Source organism: Balaenoptera musculus, chromosome 7 (assembly GCF_009873245.2).
Source record: "Balaenoptera musculus isolate JJ_BM4_2016_0621 chromosome 7, mBalMus1.pri.v3, whole genome shotgun sequence".
Lineage (NCBI taxonomy): Eukaryota > Metazoa > Chordata > Mammalia > Artiodactyla > Balaenopteridae > Balaenoptera > Balaenoptera musculus.
The window spans coordinates 112,836,519-112,853,674 of NC_045791.1; the positions used below are offsets into that span (position 1 = coordinate 112,836,519).

Here is a 17,156-nt window from a genome sequence, read left to right on the forward strand (position 1 = left end):
AAGAGCTCACTGTAACATTTCTTATAGGGCAGGTCTGCTGGTGATGAATTCCCTTTGCTTCTGTTTGTCTGAAAAGGCTTTTATTTCACCTTCATTTTCAAAAGACACATTTGCTGAACACAGAAGTTTTGGTTGATAATTGTGGTTTCTTCAAATTTCAGCACTTCAAAGAGGTCGGTCATTCCTTTGTCTTCTGGCTTGCAGTTTCAGATGGGAAAACTTCAGTCACTCTTATTCTTGTTCCCCTATATGTAACGTGGTCCCCATCACCTGTGGCTTGCTTTTACGTTTTCTCTTTATTACTGTTTTTTGGGAAATTTAATTATGATGTGCTTTGGTAGGTTATGTACATGTGTTTTTACTCTCTGGAGTTTGTTCAGCTTCACCTCTGTGGTTTTAGCTTTCATCAAATTTGGAAAATTTTAGCCATTACTTCTTCAAACACTTTTTCTATGCATCCATTTCTCTCCTTCTTTTGGGACTCCAATTAAGCACGTATTAGACTGATATTGTCCCACAGGTCACTGAGGCTCTTTTCCTTTTTTTCACTCTTTTTTCTTTACTTTGTTTTGGATAGATTGTATTGCTATGCCTTCAATTTCACTGATCTTTTCTTCTGCAGTGTCTAACCTACCATTAATCCCATTCAGCAAAATTTTCATTTCAGATAGTGTGGTTTTTTGTTTTGTTTTGTTTTGGCTGTGTTGGGTCTTCGTTGTTGTGCACAGGCTTTCTCTGGTTGCGGCGAGCGGGGCTGCTCTTTGTTGCGGTGCATGGGCTTCTCATTGCGGTGGCTTCTCATCGCAGAGCATGGGCTCTAGGCGTGCGGGCTTCAGTAGTTGTGGCACATGGGCTCAGTAGTTGTGGCTCATGGGCTCTAGAGCGCAGGCTCAGTAGTTGTGGCATATGGGCTTAGCTGCTCCACAGCATGTGGGATCTTCCCAGACCAGGGATTGAACCTGTGTCCCCTGCATTGGCAGGCGGATTCTTAACCACTGCGCCACCAGGGAAGTCCCAGATATTGTGTTTGATCATCTCCAGAAGTTCCATTTAGTTCTTTCTTTGAGCCTCCACTTCTCTCATTATGTTTATATTTTCCTTTACATCACTGAACGTGTACAGCAAATTTATAACAGATGTCTGCTATTTCAGTTATTGCTCTCATTTCTGGGTGTTTTTCTATTCAATTTTTTTTCCTGTTTATGGGTCACATTTTCTTGACTCTTTGTATGACTGATACTCTTGTAATTTTTTTGTTGGGATGTTAGACATTATAAACTTTATGGTACAGACTGTTGGAATTTTATTTTTTTTTGGCATTCTTTTCAAGAATGTTTGTTTTTGTTTTATTTTTGTTTTTAATTTTTTTATTGAAGTAAAGTTGCTTTACAATATTGCATTAGTTTCACGTGTACAGCACAGTGATTCAGTTTTTTGGGTTTTTTGGTTTGGTTTTTTGTTTGTCTTGCAGATTATATTCCACTACAGGTTATTACAAGGTATTGGGTATAATTTCCTGTGCTATACAGTAAATCCCTGTTGCTTATCTATTTTATGTATAGTAGTTTGTATCTGTTAATCCCATACTCCCAATTTATCCCTCCCCCTGCCACCTCTCCCCTTTGGTAACCATAAGTTTTCTATGTCTGTGAGTCTGTTTCTGTTTGGTATATAGATGCATTTGTATTATTTTTTAGATTCCACATATAAATGATATCGTATAGTATTTGTCTTTCACACTTCACTAAGCATAATATTCCCTAGGTCCATCCATGTTGCTGCAAATGGGAATATTTCATTCTTTTTTATGGCTGAGTAATATTCTGTTGTATATATGTACCACAACCTCTTAAGCCAATCGTCTGTCGATGGGCACTTGGGTTGTTTCCAAGTCTTGGCTATTATAAATAGTGCTGCTATGAACATCGGGGTTCATGTATCTTTTTGAATTAGTGTTTTCCTTTTTTCTGGATATATACCCAGGAGTGGGATTGCTAGATCACATGGTAACTCTATTTTTAGTATTTTAAGGAACCTCCATACTGTTCTCCAAAGTGGCTGCACCAATTTACATTCTCACCAACAGTGTATGAAGGTTCCCTTTTTTCCAAACCCTCTCCAGCGTTTACTATTTGTAGACTTTTTGATGATAGCAATTCTGATTGGTGTGAGGTGATACCTCATTGTGGTTCTGATTTGCATTTCTCTAATAATTAGCGATGTTGAGCATGTTTTCATGTGCCTGTTAGCCATCCGTATGTCCTCTTTGGGAAAATGTTTATTTATGTCTTCTGCCCAGTTTTAGATTGGGTTGTTTGTCTTTTTGTTGTTGAGTTGTATGAGCTGTTTGTATGTTTTGGAAATTAAGCCCTTGTTAGTCACATTGTTTGCAAATATTTTCTCCCATTCCGTAGGTTGTCTTTTTGTTTTGTTGATAGTTTCCTTTGCCGTGCAAAAGCTTTTAAGTTTGACTAGGTCCCATTTGTTTATTTTTGCTTTTATTTCTTTTGCCTTGGGAGACTGATTTAAGAAAATACTGCTACAATTTATGTGAAAGATCGTTTTGCCTATGTCCTCTTCTAGGGGTTTTATGGTGTCACATCTTACGTTTAGGTCTTTAGACCTTTCTGAGTTTATTTTTGTATGTGGTGTGTGGGAATGTTCTAATTTCACTGATTTACATGTAACTGTCCAGCTTTCCCAACACCACTTGTTAAAGAGACTGTCTTTTCGCCATTGTATATTCTTGCCTCCTTTTCAAAGACTAATTGACCATAGGTGTATGGGTTTATTTCTGGGCTCTCTATTCTGTTCCATTGATCTGTATGTCTGTTTTTGTGCCAATACTACACTGTTTCGATTACCGTAGTTTGGTAGTACAGTCTGAAGTCTGGAAGGGTTATACCTCCAGCTTTGTTCATTTTTCTCAGGATTGCTTGGCAATTTGTGGTCTTTTGTGGTTCCATATAAACTTCAGGACTATTTGTTCTAGGTCTGTGACAAATGTCATAGCTGTGTTGATAAGGATTGCATTAAATCTGTAGATTGCTTTGGATAGTACAGCCATTTTAATAATATTAATTCTTCCAATCCAAGAACACGGGATATCTTTCCATGTCTTTGAATCATCTTCAGTTCCCTTAATCAATGTTTTAGTTTTCAGCATATAGGTATTTCACCTCCTTGGTTAACTTTATTCCTAGGGCTTTTTTAAAATGTAATTTTAAGCAGGATTTTTTTTTTTTACTTTCTCTTTCTGATATTTCATTATTAGTGTAAAAAAGTGCAACAGATTTCTGTATATTAATCTTGCATCCTGCTACCTTGCTGAACTTACTTACTAGTTCTAACAGTTTTTGTGTGGCAACCTCAGTGTTCTCTATATAGAGTATCTGCCATCTGCAAATAGTGACAGTTTTACCTCTTCCCTTCCAATTTAAATACCTTTTACTTCTTTTTCTTATCTGATTGCTGTGCCTAGGATTTCCAGTACTACGCTGAATAGAAGTGGTGAGAGTGGGCATCCTTGTCCTGTTCCTTTGTCTTACTTCTGGCTTTTTGCTTTTTGCAAAGCAGTTTAGATGGATCCTTTTGAGGCCTGTTTTAGGGTGGCTTTAGCATAGCCTCTATTCTGGGGTTAATTCTGCCCCACTTCTAAGGCAAGGCCTTTCTCCTTTCTGGGGTTTCTATTTCTCTGGAACAGCCTACTATTAATCAAGATCTCTCCACTCTGGCTCTGGGAACTGTGCAGCTCCTCAGTAGTTCCTCGTTGCCCATCTTTACTCACCCTATGCACACATAGCTTAATTTTCAAGGGGACCGCCCCCTCCAGATTTCTGGAGCTCTTTCTCTGCATAGCTCCCTCCTCTCCGTACTGACCCACAAATTTCAGCTTCCTCTGCCTCCCCAACTCCAATCTGTTTTGCCCACTCAGTGTAACCACTGCTTGGATTCTCCCTAACCCACAACACAGTCCAAAAAGTGCCTCCAGGCTGAATTCCAGGACCATCACAGAGCTCATCTTGTTCCCCTTCTCTCTGGGTCACCGTCTTGCACTATCTTTTTTCTAACATCTGAAAAGACTTACTTCCTGGATCTTGTCCAGTTCTCCAGTTGTTCACATGTGGAAGTTAATTCCAGATCCTCTTACTGCCTGATGGTTGGCAATGGAAGTCTTAGCTAAGGCTTTAGACCCTAAGGACTCTCCTCGACTGAGCTCATGAGTTGGAGTTTTACCCACTGAACCCCCTGGATCTCTTTCAAACAGCTCCGACGTTTAAAAAGCTTTACCAAGAGTCAAACACTTTCTCATTCATTATTCTCTACAAACATGTGACAGAGGCAGTATAAGCAATTCCCATTTCATACGAAGTGGAGGGTTCAGTCCCAGAGACGTGCTCAGAGCACACCAGTTAGTAAGTGGGGGGCAGGGCTAGGCGTCAGGTCTCCTGCTCCACACCGCCCGCATCTAATGCCTGCATCTCCAAGGCTTCTCAAACTTCTCCATCAACTGCCCATAAGAGTGCAGTCACATTGTCTCAAGGCTTTGGAGCCAAGTAGCCTGCCTCAAGCAAGACATGTCTTTGAAATAGCACATTTTTTAAAAAATATTTATTTATTTATTTATTTATTGGCTGCGTTGGGTCTTAGTTGGGGCACTCGGGGTCTTTCGTTGCAGCGTGCAGGCTCTTCACTGCAGTGCATAGGCTTTTTTCTAGTTGTGGTGCATGGGCTCATTCATTACTGGCGGCACGTGGGCTCGCCAGTCGTGCCGCGCGGGCTCCAGAGCGCATGGGCTCTGTAGTTGCAGCACGTGGGCTCAGTAGTTGCAGCGCGCCGGCTTAGTCGCCCTGCGGCATGCGGGATCTTAGTTCCCCGACCAGGGATCAAACCGGCGTCCCCTGCGTTGCAAGACAGATTCTTAACCACTGAACCACCAGGGGAGTCCCAGCACACTTTATCTCTTACTATATATCACTTTGTCAACACTCATCATAATGTACACTTAAAATGAGTGTATCTTATTTTATGTAAATTATACCTTGATAAAGTCATTTTTTTTAATTACATGATTTTTATGTTGGACATTTTAATACATCCACAGGAGGTAAAGTTTTATTAGGAAAATAACAGCCCTTCCTCAGACACCTGTACAGTTACCTGGAGGTTCGTGTAGCCTAGGTGAAGGGGCTGGGCAACATTCTGCTCAGTTTCTGGCTTCACAGAGCCTTCTTGTGATGCAGGTATAAAAGAGTCTACAAAGTGCATCCAGACACCTGTTTCAAAGAGAGCTGCGAGAGCACGCGCGCCAGGACCCCAGACAGGTGCGTCCCAGGGAGGAGTCCCGTGCTGTGCCCTGCAGGTGGCCACGGGGTCACAGGGCCAGGGTGGCCCTGGTGACTGGGGCTGTGGGATGCCACAGGCCCATGGCTGAGCCAGGTTGCCAAGATGTGCAGCCCAGCTATTTTAAGGAACTGTGTGCCCATATGTGTACGTGTGAGCACACACAGATGGGTATAGCTGGGCCTGGTGGGTGCTGGTAGGGGTCACAGAGTGGGTGCTGGGGAGGTTACATGGTGGGTGCTGGGAAGGTCACAGGGCAGGTGCTGGAGGGAGGTTGAGTGGTGGTGCTGGGGGGTCACTCTGGTTATGCACGTTCACACAGCATCTGGCACTAGTATTGGGAAGTGTTACTGACGGGTCCAATTATATAAATACAGTAAATCTCTATTTACTTTTTATTCACTCTCACCCAGGTTCTTTCCCCAAAGGGTTCAAGGTAGTCACAGAATTATTATATAATGCACTGCCTGAGTACAGACAACAGAGTCCAAACCTCAGTCACATTCTCCATAGACCAGTCACCACACGCACTGGGTCTTGCGTTTCTGAGTCCAGGAAAAACCCACGCTGCTGCCTTACCCGAGCGCATCACCTGTCTCCCATTGCCCATCCTCCACACCCCCTTTCACTCTCCATGACTCACACCCAGCCAGGCAGCCTTCCTCATCACTCCACAACTCCCACCCCAAGCCAGGTGGGCACACACAGACTCAAACGCTCATCTCTGTGTCAGCGTCTCACTACCATGCTCCCCAAAGTGGAACACATGTGACCTACAGACAAGACAGGACCACAGCAGGCAGCCTGGGCTGAGGAAGCTGCAGAGTTACAGGGACACAGTTTCTTTTTAATAAACCACATTTCTCTAATTATTTCAGGAAACAAAGTAACAGTCCTACACTGAAGAAATCTTAAGGTACGTTCCCACAGCCAGCAGAGCTGCTGGGAAGTCTGAGGGACATCCCCCCAGCACTCGGCCCTCGGGAGGGCTGCTGTCTCCTTGTGGAGCTCTGAGAAGAAAGCTCAGTGTGTGCTCTGTGTCATAAGCTCAGACCAGAAGGTTACAGAACTGCCTAAGGGGGTTAAAATGGGTGAGAAAAATAATACTTAAGGAAGGCCTCCCAATAGACATAAACTTGGTCTGATACATCGAATCCCACTCTATCTCAATGGGCAGAGAAACCCCTTCCCCGGTCATCAGCAATGGCAATGGAGGGGGCGGGTGAGCTCTTAGAGAGGCCGAAGACCACCTGCACCCAGAGGGAGGTGGGACTGACGGGCTGCTGGGAGGGCAGGCGAGGGGGGACAGTGGGAGGGGCCTGGGATGCCAGAAGGCAGAGGAATTCTAGGAGTGCTTTCCAGACCCTGTAAATGGAAGTCCATTGAGAAAGGGTGTGCGGCCTTGATCACATAACTTTGGGTAAGTCCTGAGACTCTCTCACTGGGAGAGTGCCAATGAACACAGGCATCCTAAGCATTCAGAAACCCTGACATGAGAAAAACTTTCTAACGCTATTCTTGTTTAATCCAGCATTTCCCAACCTCTTGTGGCAAGTGAGCCCCATGTGACTCCCACCCCCTCACACGCACACTCTGTGGAAACCTTCACGATAATTTGGAAGATCCTAGGCTAAGCCACAGAGACCCATCCACAGCCTGACACAATTTCTTATCAACGTGACGCACTGGGAATGAAAGAGGTATTCTGGCTGACCCAGGAGAGCTCACCACTCGAGCTCCATAAAGGAGCCCAGAAGCCCATCTTCCTGGCGGTGCAGGAGGGGAGTGAGACTCCTGGGTACCAAGCAGCTTCACAAACAGGCTACATTTTTTTATACGGCTGAGGAGATGAAGAAGAAATGTTACTCAGAGACCTTTATAAACAACCAGAAGCAAAAGAGCTTCACACATATAGGCTGACACTAAAGCAGAATGTTCACCAACCAAGCAGGGAAAGCAGAGGCTGGGACCCACAGGTTGGGCAGCGGCACGTGAGCGAGAACGTGTGACCTCAGGCAGGCGTTCAGTTCCCATCAAAAGTCTCTGCGTTCAGGTCCCACCTACTCAAAGGCATCACTCCCCCCCAACCCCCATGTACCCAAAACATGCACTCCAAGGCCTGCAAGCAATTCACCACCCACAGATATAACTGGGGCGTGAGACATTTATTTATTTGTTGCAATAAGTCATCTGGGAGATAATATCTATTTTTTTAACCTCATTCAATGAATCAACTTCTATAAAAACAAATCAGAAACCCTCAATTGTTAAATTATCAAATACTGGCTTTTAGCATACCCATTCTTAAGACAATGGAGAAAACACAAATAAGCAGGAAACATTCACACAACACACACATCCAAGAACAAAGTGCAAGAATTCATTCAGTCGAGAGAGACCAGGGACAGCCCATGCCTTCAGAGAAAAGATCCAAGGCGTCACCAAATGAAGGGGGTTGCAGCCTGCAGACTTCAAATTTAAGCTGCAATGCTACCCACATGTCCCCAACACTGGGGGGTATAGTCAGTCCTCCACGAGCCTGCCCCCCAGCACCCACTGCCATGTCACAGGGAACAAACTTCACAGTTCTGATGTGGCAAGCTCTTCAGGTCCTCCGGGGCAGCAACCTGGGAGCCGCCACCGTAGAGAGGAATGGGTACCACTATCCTCCTCCTCACACCCCGGTCTGTTTTCTCTTCTAAGGATCAGGATGCTCTTGTTACGCTCCATCCACCTCACGAGTTTCTAAAGCCCAGGAAGACGAGGTCTAAAATTGGATTGAAACAAGGTCCTGGCTGGAGTCGGTGCCCTGAGCGGCTTCTCTCCTCTGGCCTCTGGAAGACAGACGGCCAGGCCAGGCAAGCACCAGCCACCTCCTTGCCCAGCCACAACCAGGGAGACCTCCGGGACAGAACCCACATCTGACATACCCCAGGCTGCGGTCTCCTAGGGGGCGGTCTGCACCACGGTGAGTGCGCACCCACGGCGCACACGTTAGCCCTGGATGGCAAGGCTGTCCGCCAGGAATGCTTCTGCAACCTTCAGAAACCAGTTCTCAGATTCCGAGGTCAGAGGAAGAATTCTCCCTTTGAGAGCTAGCAACAAAATTGAGGAGGAACTGCTATCAACAGCTTCCAAAGCAGAGACGGTGGGGCTGGGAGGAAGGGGCAGCGATGAGGCCACACTGGAAGCGCTGCGCCCGGCTCTCCTCTGCCAGCAGATTATTTATGCTGATCGTTCGCAGGCTACTGCTCCATCATATGGACCAGCTGACTTTGAGGGAGAAAACGGTAACACTAAGACGGAGTTTAGACACTTTTTACCTGCAACCTTTTCTGTAAAGGTCAGACAGTACTTCTGGCTTTGAGGACCCTATGGTCTCTGTGGCAGTGACTCAGCTCTGCAGCTGTAGCACAAATGCAGCCAACAGACGTGTGACTCACCAGGCGTGGCTGGGTTCCAATAAAACTTTATTTACAAAAACAGGCAGGGCCGAGTTGGCCCATGCGCCACGCTGGGTTAACCCCTGGTCTTTGAGGTCATAGGCTTTGGCCTATCCCCTGGATGACAAGTCCCACCAAGGCGCCAAAGACCTCAAGGGTTTCACGGAAACCTCAAGGGTCTCAAACCCCACTTGGAAAGCCAAGGCAGCACCTCTACCAAGTACAGTGAGGGCTCGTCCCACAAGCCTAAATGCGATGCTGGTGAAGGTTTCTCTTAGTCCAGGACTCAAGTAACGCCGTGTGGGGCTATCAGGTAGTAAGCACCGTGTTCCCCACGCTCCTCCTTCACACACAGATCGCCGCGTCATCCTGCCACCCCTGCTCTCTAGCACGCTTCTAAGCAGTGCTCGCTTCTCCCTGCAAATGAGGTGAAAACCAGACAAGCCAACCCTACGTCCGGTGTGCTGAACATCTGAGCAGCCGAGCCAGACGGAACTCAAGCCGCCGTGCGTCTCCCACCGACGCTGCCCCGAGTCAGCATCACAGACACAGAAAGGGGCTCTTCCTTTCGTCTTCCATAAAAAAAATTTTTTTTACAGAGTTATATTTTAGGCTTTTTATTTTTATTAAAGTTTTGTGTGCATATGTCTGTGTATTATGCATTCTGTCATTTTCAGCAAGGAGGAAGAGTCATTTCGAGAAGTCTCTACGGTGCTCCAGAAGGTCCCCAGTCTCCAAGGCCCACCTGGAGAAGACGGCTGAGTGCAGTGCAGGGGCTCTGACACTGGGAGAATCGAGAGAACCACATACATAAACACGTCCTGCTGACTGTGCTGTGGCACTGGGACCTGTCACTGTGCAACTGTGTAAGCTACGGCGTCACGAGCAAACAGCAAGATCAAGTGATATCACTGGAAAGAAGACGAACCCCTCTACCGCCACGTCAATGACCTCAAGCCCCTCAGCCACGAGGCAAATGTAACGCGTTCCAGTCTTCAGCTTAGAAGCCCTTGTTTCTACAAGGAACAGTCTGCTGCCTCCTGAGCTTGGTGCTGCGTTTTCTTATGATTAACCCATTTTGATGTTTTATAAGTTAAACATCTAGTAAAAGACTTCCTGATGCTAAAGGAATTATAATTCATCCTTGAAACGTTACAAATGAGCCACTGCTTTTTTCCACACGGCTCCTTCTTAAAACTCTAACGTCTTCCTTGGAGATACTCAAGGTCCACCCCAAAAAATTAGCAAAAGTGGAATCAAAAAATTGTCAGGGGCATACACGTTTCTGTGTCGAAATGAAAGGAGCAATCCCGAGTTGCCGAGTCAGCCTTGTGCTAATCAAAGCTTGGATCAACTAACCACGTCACCGAGCTTCGATCTAAGATCCTGTTAGTCCCGCCTGGGGAACACAAGAGCAGCACCCTAGGTCCCCGGGACGGTGCCGCCACCCGGAGGCCACAGAACACACGAGGAAATGGAAACTGAAATCTCTGTACTTTCAAATAATTCTGCCCACGGCCAAGAAAGACAGTGAAGACAAAACCTCCCTTTTCCCGCTGCACGAGGACCGACACGGGTGCAAATGAGGAACGCTCCGTGGCGCCCTGCTGCTCAGCCACCAGCCACCCCGACAGGCCAGGGCTCCAGCCGGTGTCAGCCCACCTCCAGCGCCTTCCCTGGGCTGGAGCTCCTGCCACTGCCCAACGACTGCCACCGATGTCGCACTCACGTGTGGAGGGACTCAATGAGCTGTTCTTTTGCAAAAAAATGTCTTTCTCTTTGCAGTCATGCTCGAATATGAGCCTGGAGAAAGCAAAAGCATCTACACCTCAGTAAATGCAGCTCCAATCTACCCACAGTAAAACACAGCTCAAATCTACCAACAGCATCCCAGTACAGAGGAGAAAGGAACTCTCTTAAAAAATCAGCTATGTACTTTACTTCTAAATAAAAGAGAAACAAATGTGAGCCCATTTAAAATCTCAAGTCCTCACGAATCAGCACAGTCGCATTTCGCTAAATGAGGCCTTAGAGCCGCGTCCGAGCCTTGGCACTGCTGATCTCCGGGCTGGCTCACCCTGTCGTGGGCCTGTGCTGTGACTGCAGGATGTTCAGCAGCCGCCCGGGCCTCGACCCACTAGACCCCACTAGACCCCAACTGCACACCCTCCTGGTCCTAACAACCCGATGGGAAATGTCCCCAGATGTTGCTAGGTGTTCCCTGGTGTCAAGATCACCCCCAGGTGAGAACCGCTGACAGGACTTACGTGGTCTCTGCGAGAAAAACGAGGCCAAGCACCAGGAGTCTCACGTGTAGCTGTTAAAATGCTGTGAAGACCTGAGTTTTGGGCACATCACCAAAAATGTCTTCTGCAGCATCAATCCTGTGCCAGCTCCCCCCAAGAAAGGAATCTCCAGGACCTTCTAGGAATCACCCATCTCCCCACCCCTCACAGAGCTCACGCCATCAGGGCTGTACCTCTACCTCAGAGATGACCCCTGGCTTACATCCAAGTCCACTCCCCAACCCCAACTCTTCAGGTCGCTCCTCAGACCCACTGGCCTCCCCAAGGGGCCTTCCACCACCTCTGGTGTCACGGAGAGCTCCCTGAAATGAAACCAAGCCCAGACCTGCGGCCCTGGCTCCAGGTCAGAACTCCACGGACGCCAAAGACGTCAGGCCTGGACGCAAGCCCCTGGGCCTGAGCTGGTGTGAAGGCAAACTCCACCAGCGGTCAGGGTCAGGGCCAGCGGTCAGGGTCAGGGCCAGCGGTCAGGGTCAGGGCCCGCTCTTCTCAAAGAGGCAAAAAGTGCCCCCACGCGGGGCTGGCGGTAAGAAGCTGTGCAGAGCAAAACCATACATCACTAATCAACCTCCTTTTACTCTGCTGTACAATGACTGCAATTACGAAACAATAAGATATTTTTGAACTAAAAACCTGAGTATTTTTGTGGAAAACCTGCTCCTTGTTTTCATAAAATAAAGTGCTGTGATATACTAAAAGCTCACTGTCTTCTCGGAACTCTGTCTTTGTCACGAAAAGGATGTAAAATGACTCCTGAACCAGAAGAAACATCCCCCACTGTCACGGGACTGTCACCAACACAGATGGGAGAGAAAAAGTAAGACCAAATGTCGCGGTGTTGAGCCCCCCGACCTTAGAGGCGCAAAGTCGGCCTTTTATTCAGGACGGAGCAGGGCCCTCCCCCCAGGACCTGACAGCAGATCAAACCAATGCATCTGCTTCTTAGTCTACTTCTCAGGTGATTTCCAATTAATTTTTCATCAAAAGACCAGTTTGAGAATGAAAAATAACCTGAGAAGATCCAAGTGAAGTTCCCAAAAGCTCTGAGAAAATTAAAATACCCTTTGATCTCGCTGGGCTCTTTTCACTCCAGTCCGTCCATCATGGCTCCCGCTCCTCCCCTTCCTCTGGCTCCTCCTCCTCCTCCTCCTCCTCCAGACTTTCGTCGTCAGCCATATGGCCCTCAGACTCCTCCTCCTCCCGGGCCAAGAGTTTCTTAAAAACCTCAAACTCCTCAGCTGAAGAACAGGCTGTCTTGGCCAGAAACTCAGCTTCTGACACCCTGAGGATGTCCTTGAGTAAAGGGTTGGGGACCAGCGTCTGCCCCTTCTTGTCGGGGGTCTGGTACCGGCCCAGGCGCTCCAGGAACACGTGCCTCTCCTTGGTCTTGGTCATGGAGTACTGCAGGAAGTTGGTCTTCACCACGTCCACATGGTTAATCCCCATCCTGAAGTAGGCATACTGGAGACAGAGCGTGGTTAGGAAGCGCAGCTGCAGAAAGCTTTGTAGGCTCCTAAGGCACAGTGAACTGAACTGGCCAAAAGCACTCGGAGAGACCTGCCTCACTAGCGACGGCAGAACACTATGATCCCGACACCTGCATGATGGCTTTCAAAGCATTTTCAAGTTCATGTCGAGAAAAATGCAGCAGAAAATAAAGGGCAGGAGGGAGAAATTAAGTTCTATTTTTCTTCATGGGGTAAGGAAAACTATGAGTATGGAAAAAATAGGCAAAAAATTCAGAAAACATCTAGGATTTGACCTAAGCCATCATAACTGTTACCAAAAAATTAGGACACCCTTCACAATTACGTTTCTAAGATCAACATGCAAAATAGGTTCTAAAGATAGGAAGGTTCTAGCTATTTTTAAATTAAGTATTCTAAGCAGAGGCCTCATTAGGATTCTAAGAATAGGCCTGGGTCATCCGTTATTAATAGCAGAAAAGTTGCAAAAGAGGTTTTACCTGTAGTAAAGAAGTGAAAGAACCAAAACCGAACTCTCTTTGGCTGGTGCAAGCAAAGAGGGTCTAAGCCCTTCACCTCATCCACTCGCCCCGGCGAGTCAGCTAACCCTGACTACACTCAAAAACTTGCTGTTACTAATCACGCCATCAGTCATTCTCACCTGGAATTTGTATGCCAGTTCACCAGGGTCCTCCCGAAGAACACAGGGGCATCTGTGCAAAATCTCGGTGACTTGCTTTACCGTGAAAAGGCACTTCTCCTTGAGAACCCCGACGATGATCTCAATGTCCCGCCGACGCATGGTGAAAATTTCAGGGCAACAGTAAAGCACCCTCTTTAATTTCCCTGAAGAATGTAAAAAAGGGCAAGTACATAATTTTAGAATATTCCAGAAGCCCAAGTGGCCAACCACACCCAATTCAAGCCAGAATTTAAAAAACAAACAAGGATCCTCTCCTCCACAGAAGGAGTGCCAGCTTCAGATATGTCTTCCCAGACGCGTCGTGGAAATGGGATGGGCCAGAATGACGCATCTCCCCACTGACTCCCTCTCACTTCTCAGACTCCCCAACCCTCCCTCCTGGTATCAAGAGGCCTATTTCTGGTCTCACAGCTGAAAGGCACCTACTTCATATTCTAGGTCTCCTCTTGCCCTTCTCACCTAGAAAAGACTTTCACAGGGATTTACGGGAAAGCTCAGACAGTAAGATGGGATAGTAGCTTCCCCCATGTCGGGGCTTTGGGTTCATGTTTCCTTCTATAATAAAGTAGTCCTTGAAATATTCACAACCAACATTCTTAAGACCTAGGAGCCTGAACTCAATGAAAAGGCGTTCCACAATAATAATTAATGTAATAATAACAACAAGAATCATGATGCACAACCACAGAGACTGATGATCTCCTGGTTAGTGGGTGACCATATATTTTATCCACACTAAGGCGCTTCTGAGTGACAGAGTCCCTATTAGTAACTGCATTAGGATAACTGGTATAAACTGAGACTCTCCCAGGCAAATCAGGGCATATGGTCTTCCTACAAGTAACTGAGTAAAGTTTAGTACCTAGAAACTTAGAACCACTTATTTAAACTGTTAATTAAAATCTTCCTAACAGGAGAGTCAGTCAGTGTCTTGATAAAACGTGTCAGGAATGAATTTCAGGAATTTAGTCTTCATCTTTGCAGCTTAAGGCCAGGCTGAGCTTGTTAATTTATTGATATAACCACTGCATGTAAGGTGCTAAGTTTAGCTTTTTAGATTATACTGCGATAGGTAATCTGTTAAGAGAAACACACACCACTATCTTTTGCTCATCTTCTAGAGAAGGAGGCCGTAAAGATCCTCTGAAATCTGAATTCCCAAACCTTTTCTCCCCCTCCCCTACCCCCGACAATATTTTACCAGCAAGAGTCAAGAATACACAAGAGTGGCATTCCTCTGGTCAAAGTGGGCAGGGATCCTAGGAGACACTCACAGCCCCCCCACCCCACCCCACAGAAGGCCCGTAAAGAGATCCAGTGAACTTCTAGGGCTCCCGGGGCGCGAATCCTGTGGGGGTGGGGATGGTGGCTCCTTTTGCCTTCACTCCACCAGTGTCCCAGGGATCTGGGCAGATCTCACATTCCACAGTAAATCGAGACACCTGACTGGAATCCAAGCCTCTACAGGGAACTCTGTAAGTCTCTCTGGCTTCCCATCACACAGACACAAAGCACTAAGCCCACCCCAAGTCAGCTTGAGCATCAAAGGGCACATACATGCACATAAACCAACACCACATGCCCAGCGCCGTTCTAGATGCCAGAGCCCCTACAGTGAACACGCCAGACACGCGCCTGGGTCGGTCACTCAGTCCCCCTCCCTCCTGCGATGCCCTCTGCAGAGCTCATTCTTCTTCCTCACCCCCAAGCCAAATCACACACTCCTCTCAAGGGCCTTTCCCCCAGAAACCTCCCTGAATCCACCTCACCAGGCTATTCGTTCCCCATCTCTGACTCCTCAGCACTATATATAAAAGCTACACCTTCTCATACCTTCTCCAAGCCCCAGCTTTCGCAGGTAACTGGAGCGCTTCTTCATTTGCATGATAGGGAGTTTCAGTAACTGAGGACTTCTCTTGAAGGCCACACACACAGGCTCTGGATTCAGACCCAGGAGTATTAATTCTGAAACGATGTCCAGCAACTGCTGGGGGTGGGTACCTGGCTGTATACTGAGCAGTTCGTTAACATGGACGTCACTGAAACCCATGTCCAGGAGGGAACTGACGATCTTCCCTCGCTCCACAGCCGTCCTCTGCTTCTCAAGGAGGCACTGAGTCAGCCCCGTCCTGTGCTCTGGTTCTTGCGCGCACTTCTGGGGTTCAACAAAGGGTGACTCCCCGAGGCCCCCCCCGCTGGAGACCGTTGTCAGTTTACGCAGCAAAAGAGCAGTCGTCCTCTTCTGCTCTCCAAGCTGAGCAGTCTGCCTAGCAATAAGGGACCAGGTGAGGGGGATCAGGCGGTGCCAAGCCGAGACCTGCAAGACACAGCCCCCAAAGGGAATTAATTCCTCACCACTCCCACGTCATGGACACCTCGGGATTTCTGAGCCAGGGTATTGAGTGCCTTGGTCCTACACAAACGTAAGTTTTTATAAGCAACCCGCAAAGTCATACCTGAACTTAAAAAGCCTACCGAGAAGGACGTTCGCGTACAGAGAACAGAGAACTGCAGGAGCACAGAGATGAGCTATTGCTGCTGTAACTGAGGAGCCAGGGACAAGGAGGGACAGGGGAGAACTGTTTCCAGGTCACCAGGTGAAGTATGGGGGGGCGGGTTTCCTCCACCTTTTCAGTGCCTTGGGGGGGGGGCCTGCAAATTTAACTGAAAGATTAACAGGCAGAAAAAAAAAAGTTTACTTATATGCATATGGTGGCTACAAGCGCTGGCTCCCTAAATGTCTAGAGTTAGGGGCTAACTTGAGCAAAGGGGTGGTGGGCTCCTAGGCGAACAAATGGGAGCCCAGAAAGTCTGTGACAGTGTTTGTTTATGTAGATACACGTGGTCTTCCCTCTCTTTTTTCCTTCATGGCCGTAAAGCTCCCGAGGAGAAAGGATCTGCGGCGCCCTCGCTCCCAGAAGGTTCTGCTTTTAGCGCGATAAGGGCCGCTCCAAGAAGGCTTCTTTCTGTAGCTGCTGAATCTCAAATGTCTTTAACTTAACGTAATTTCCGTGCCAACTCTGGGGGTCCAAGTTGGTACCCACACCTGAAAAATCTGGACCTCACACAAGTCTCCAGATTCACTACTTATTCAACAAAAGAAATCCTGGTAGCCTGCAGGCAAACTACACAGAATTCCCGTTGACTTCGGAACTCTCCAGGGTTCAGGCTGGCGCGTAACGAACGAGGCCCACATCCCCAGGCACTCAACCGCCCTTCACGGCCCTTCCCAAAGCCTCCCCCGCGCCCTCGGCCGCCGCGCCCCCGCCAGCCAGTCAAGCCCACCCGCTCGCTGCTCCCGCCTCCCGCTCTCGCCCTGTCTGGGGTCCACTCGCGGGGTCGGCCCATCGCCGGCGGGGGGAAAGTGGGATAAAGCCGCACTGACGGAGCGGAGAGTACCGCAGATCAGGGTGCGGCACCAGGTCGGCGTGCGCCGACCTCTACGACCCGCCAGGAGCCCCTGCTCGCGGTTCCCCCTCACCTGCCAACCCAACGCAGCCATAACGCGGAGGCAGCGGCAGCGCCGCTGACGCCGGAAGCAGCCGTCTCCCCGGTCCGCCGCTTCCGCCCTCCGGGTCCTCCGCTTCCGTCCTCCGGGTCCGTCGCTTCCGCTCTCCCCCTCGCCAGCGCGAAGGCGCGGGAAGCAGTTCCGCCCAGCCCTTGGCCACAGGCGTCCGGCGCTGGGTCGGTTTCTGGGGCCTGGCGCCGCCCGCCGCTTGCCGCCCACCGGCACCGTGGGCGCGGAGACCGCGGCTTCTCTGCTTGGTGCCTACGCTGCCCGGGTTTCCGCTTTCTAGAGCTCTCGGCTAGCGCAACAAATGAACAGCTCCTTCCGCATGCGTTCGCTTCTCATTACCTTAAAATTCCTCTGAAGAGTGGAGGTGAGAGGAAACTA

The 17,156-nt window shown here is 48.3% G+C and overlaps 2 protein-coding genes across 17 annotated transcripts in view; one reads left to right on the forward strand and one right to left on the reverse strand.

Moving 5' to 3' along the window:
* Positions 1-11,770, forward strand: part of SNED1 (sushi, nidogen and EGF like domains 1) — a 91,197-nt gene extending 79,427 nt beyond the window's left edge. For 6 of the 13 annotated variants that reach the window (XM_036857509.1, XM_036857516.1, XM_036857513.1 and 3 more), the window contains 2 exons: positions 5,244-5,324; positions 6,222-11,770. In XM_036857509.1, the coding sequence (XP_036713404.1) occupies positions 5,244-5,324; positions 6,222-6,258 (118 nt within the window). In that variant the 3' untranslated portion in view covers positions 6,259-11,770. The remainder of the gene's footprint in view (positions 1-5,243; positions 5,325-6,221) is intronic. The other 7 variants (XM_036857506.1, XM_036857519.1, XM_036857505.1 and 4 more) reach the window with 4 other exon arrangements.
* Positions 4,877-16,836, reverse strand: MTERF4 (mitochondrial transcription termination factor 4). Of its 4 annotated transcripts, XM_036857530.1 has the most exons (5): positions 16,743-16,836; positions 15,095-15,578; positions 13,220-13,404; positions 12,154-12,700; positions 4,877-4,901 (listed from the first exon to the last, which is right to left on the reverse strand). In XM_036857530.1, exons 1-4 carry the CDS (start codon positions 16,761-16,763, stop codon positions 12,194-12,196), a joined length of 1,197 nt encoding a protein of 398 aa, XP_036713425.1. In that variant the 5' UTR covers positions 16,764-16,836; the 3' UTR covers positions 4,877-4,901; positions 12,154-12,193. The 4 variants fall into 4 exon arrangements, with proteins under 4 accessions (XP_036713425.1, XP_036713427.1, XP_036713426.1 ...); XM_036857532.1 differs by lacking the exon at positions 4,877-4,901 and having other exon boundaries at positions 11,923-12,700; positions 15,263-15,578; XM_036857531.1 differs by lacking the exon at positions 4,877-4,901 and having other exon boundaries at positions 11,923-12,553.
* Between the last annotated feature and the right edge of the window lie 320 nt (positions 16,837-17,156).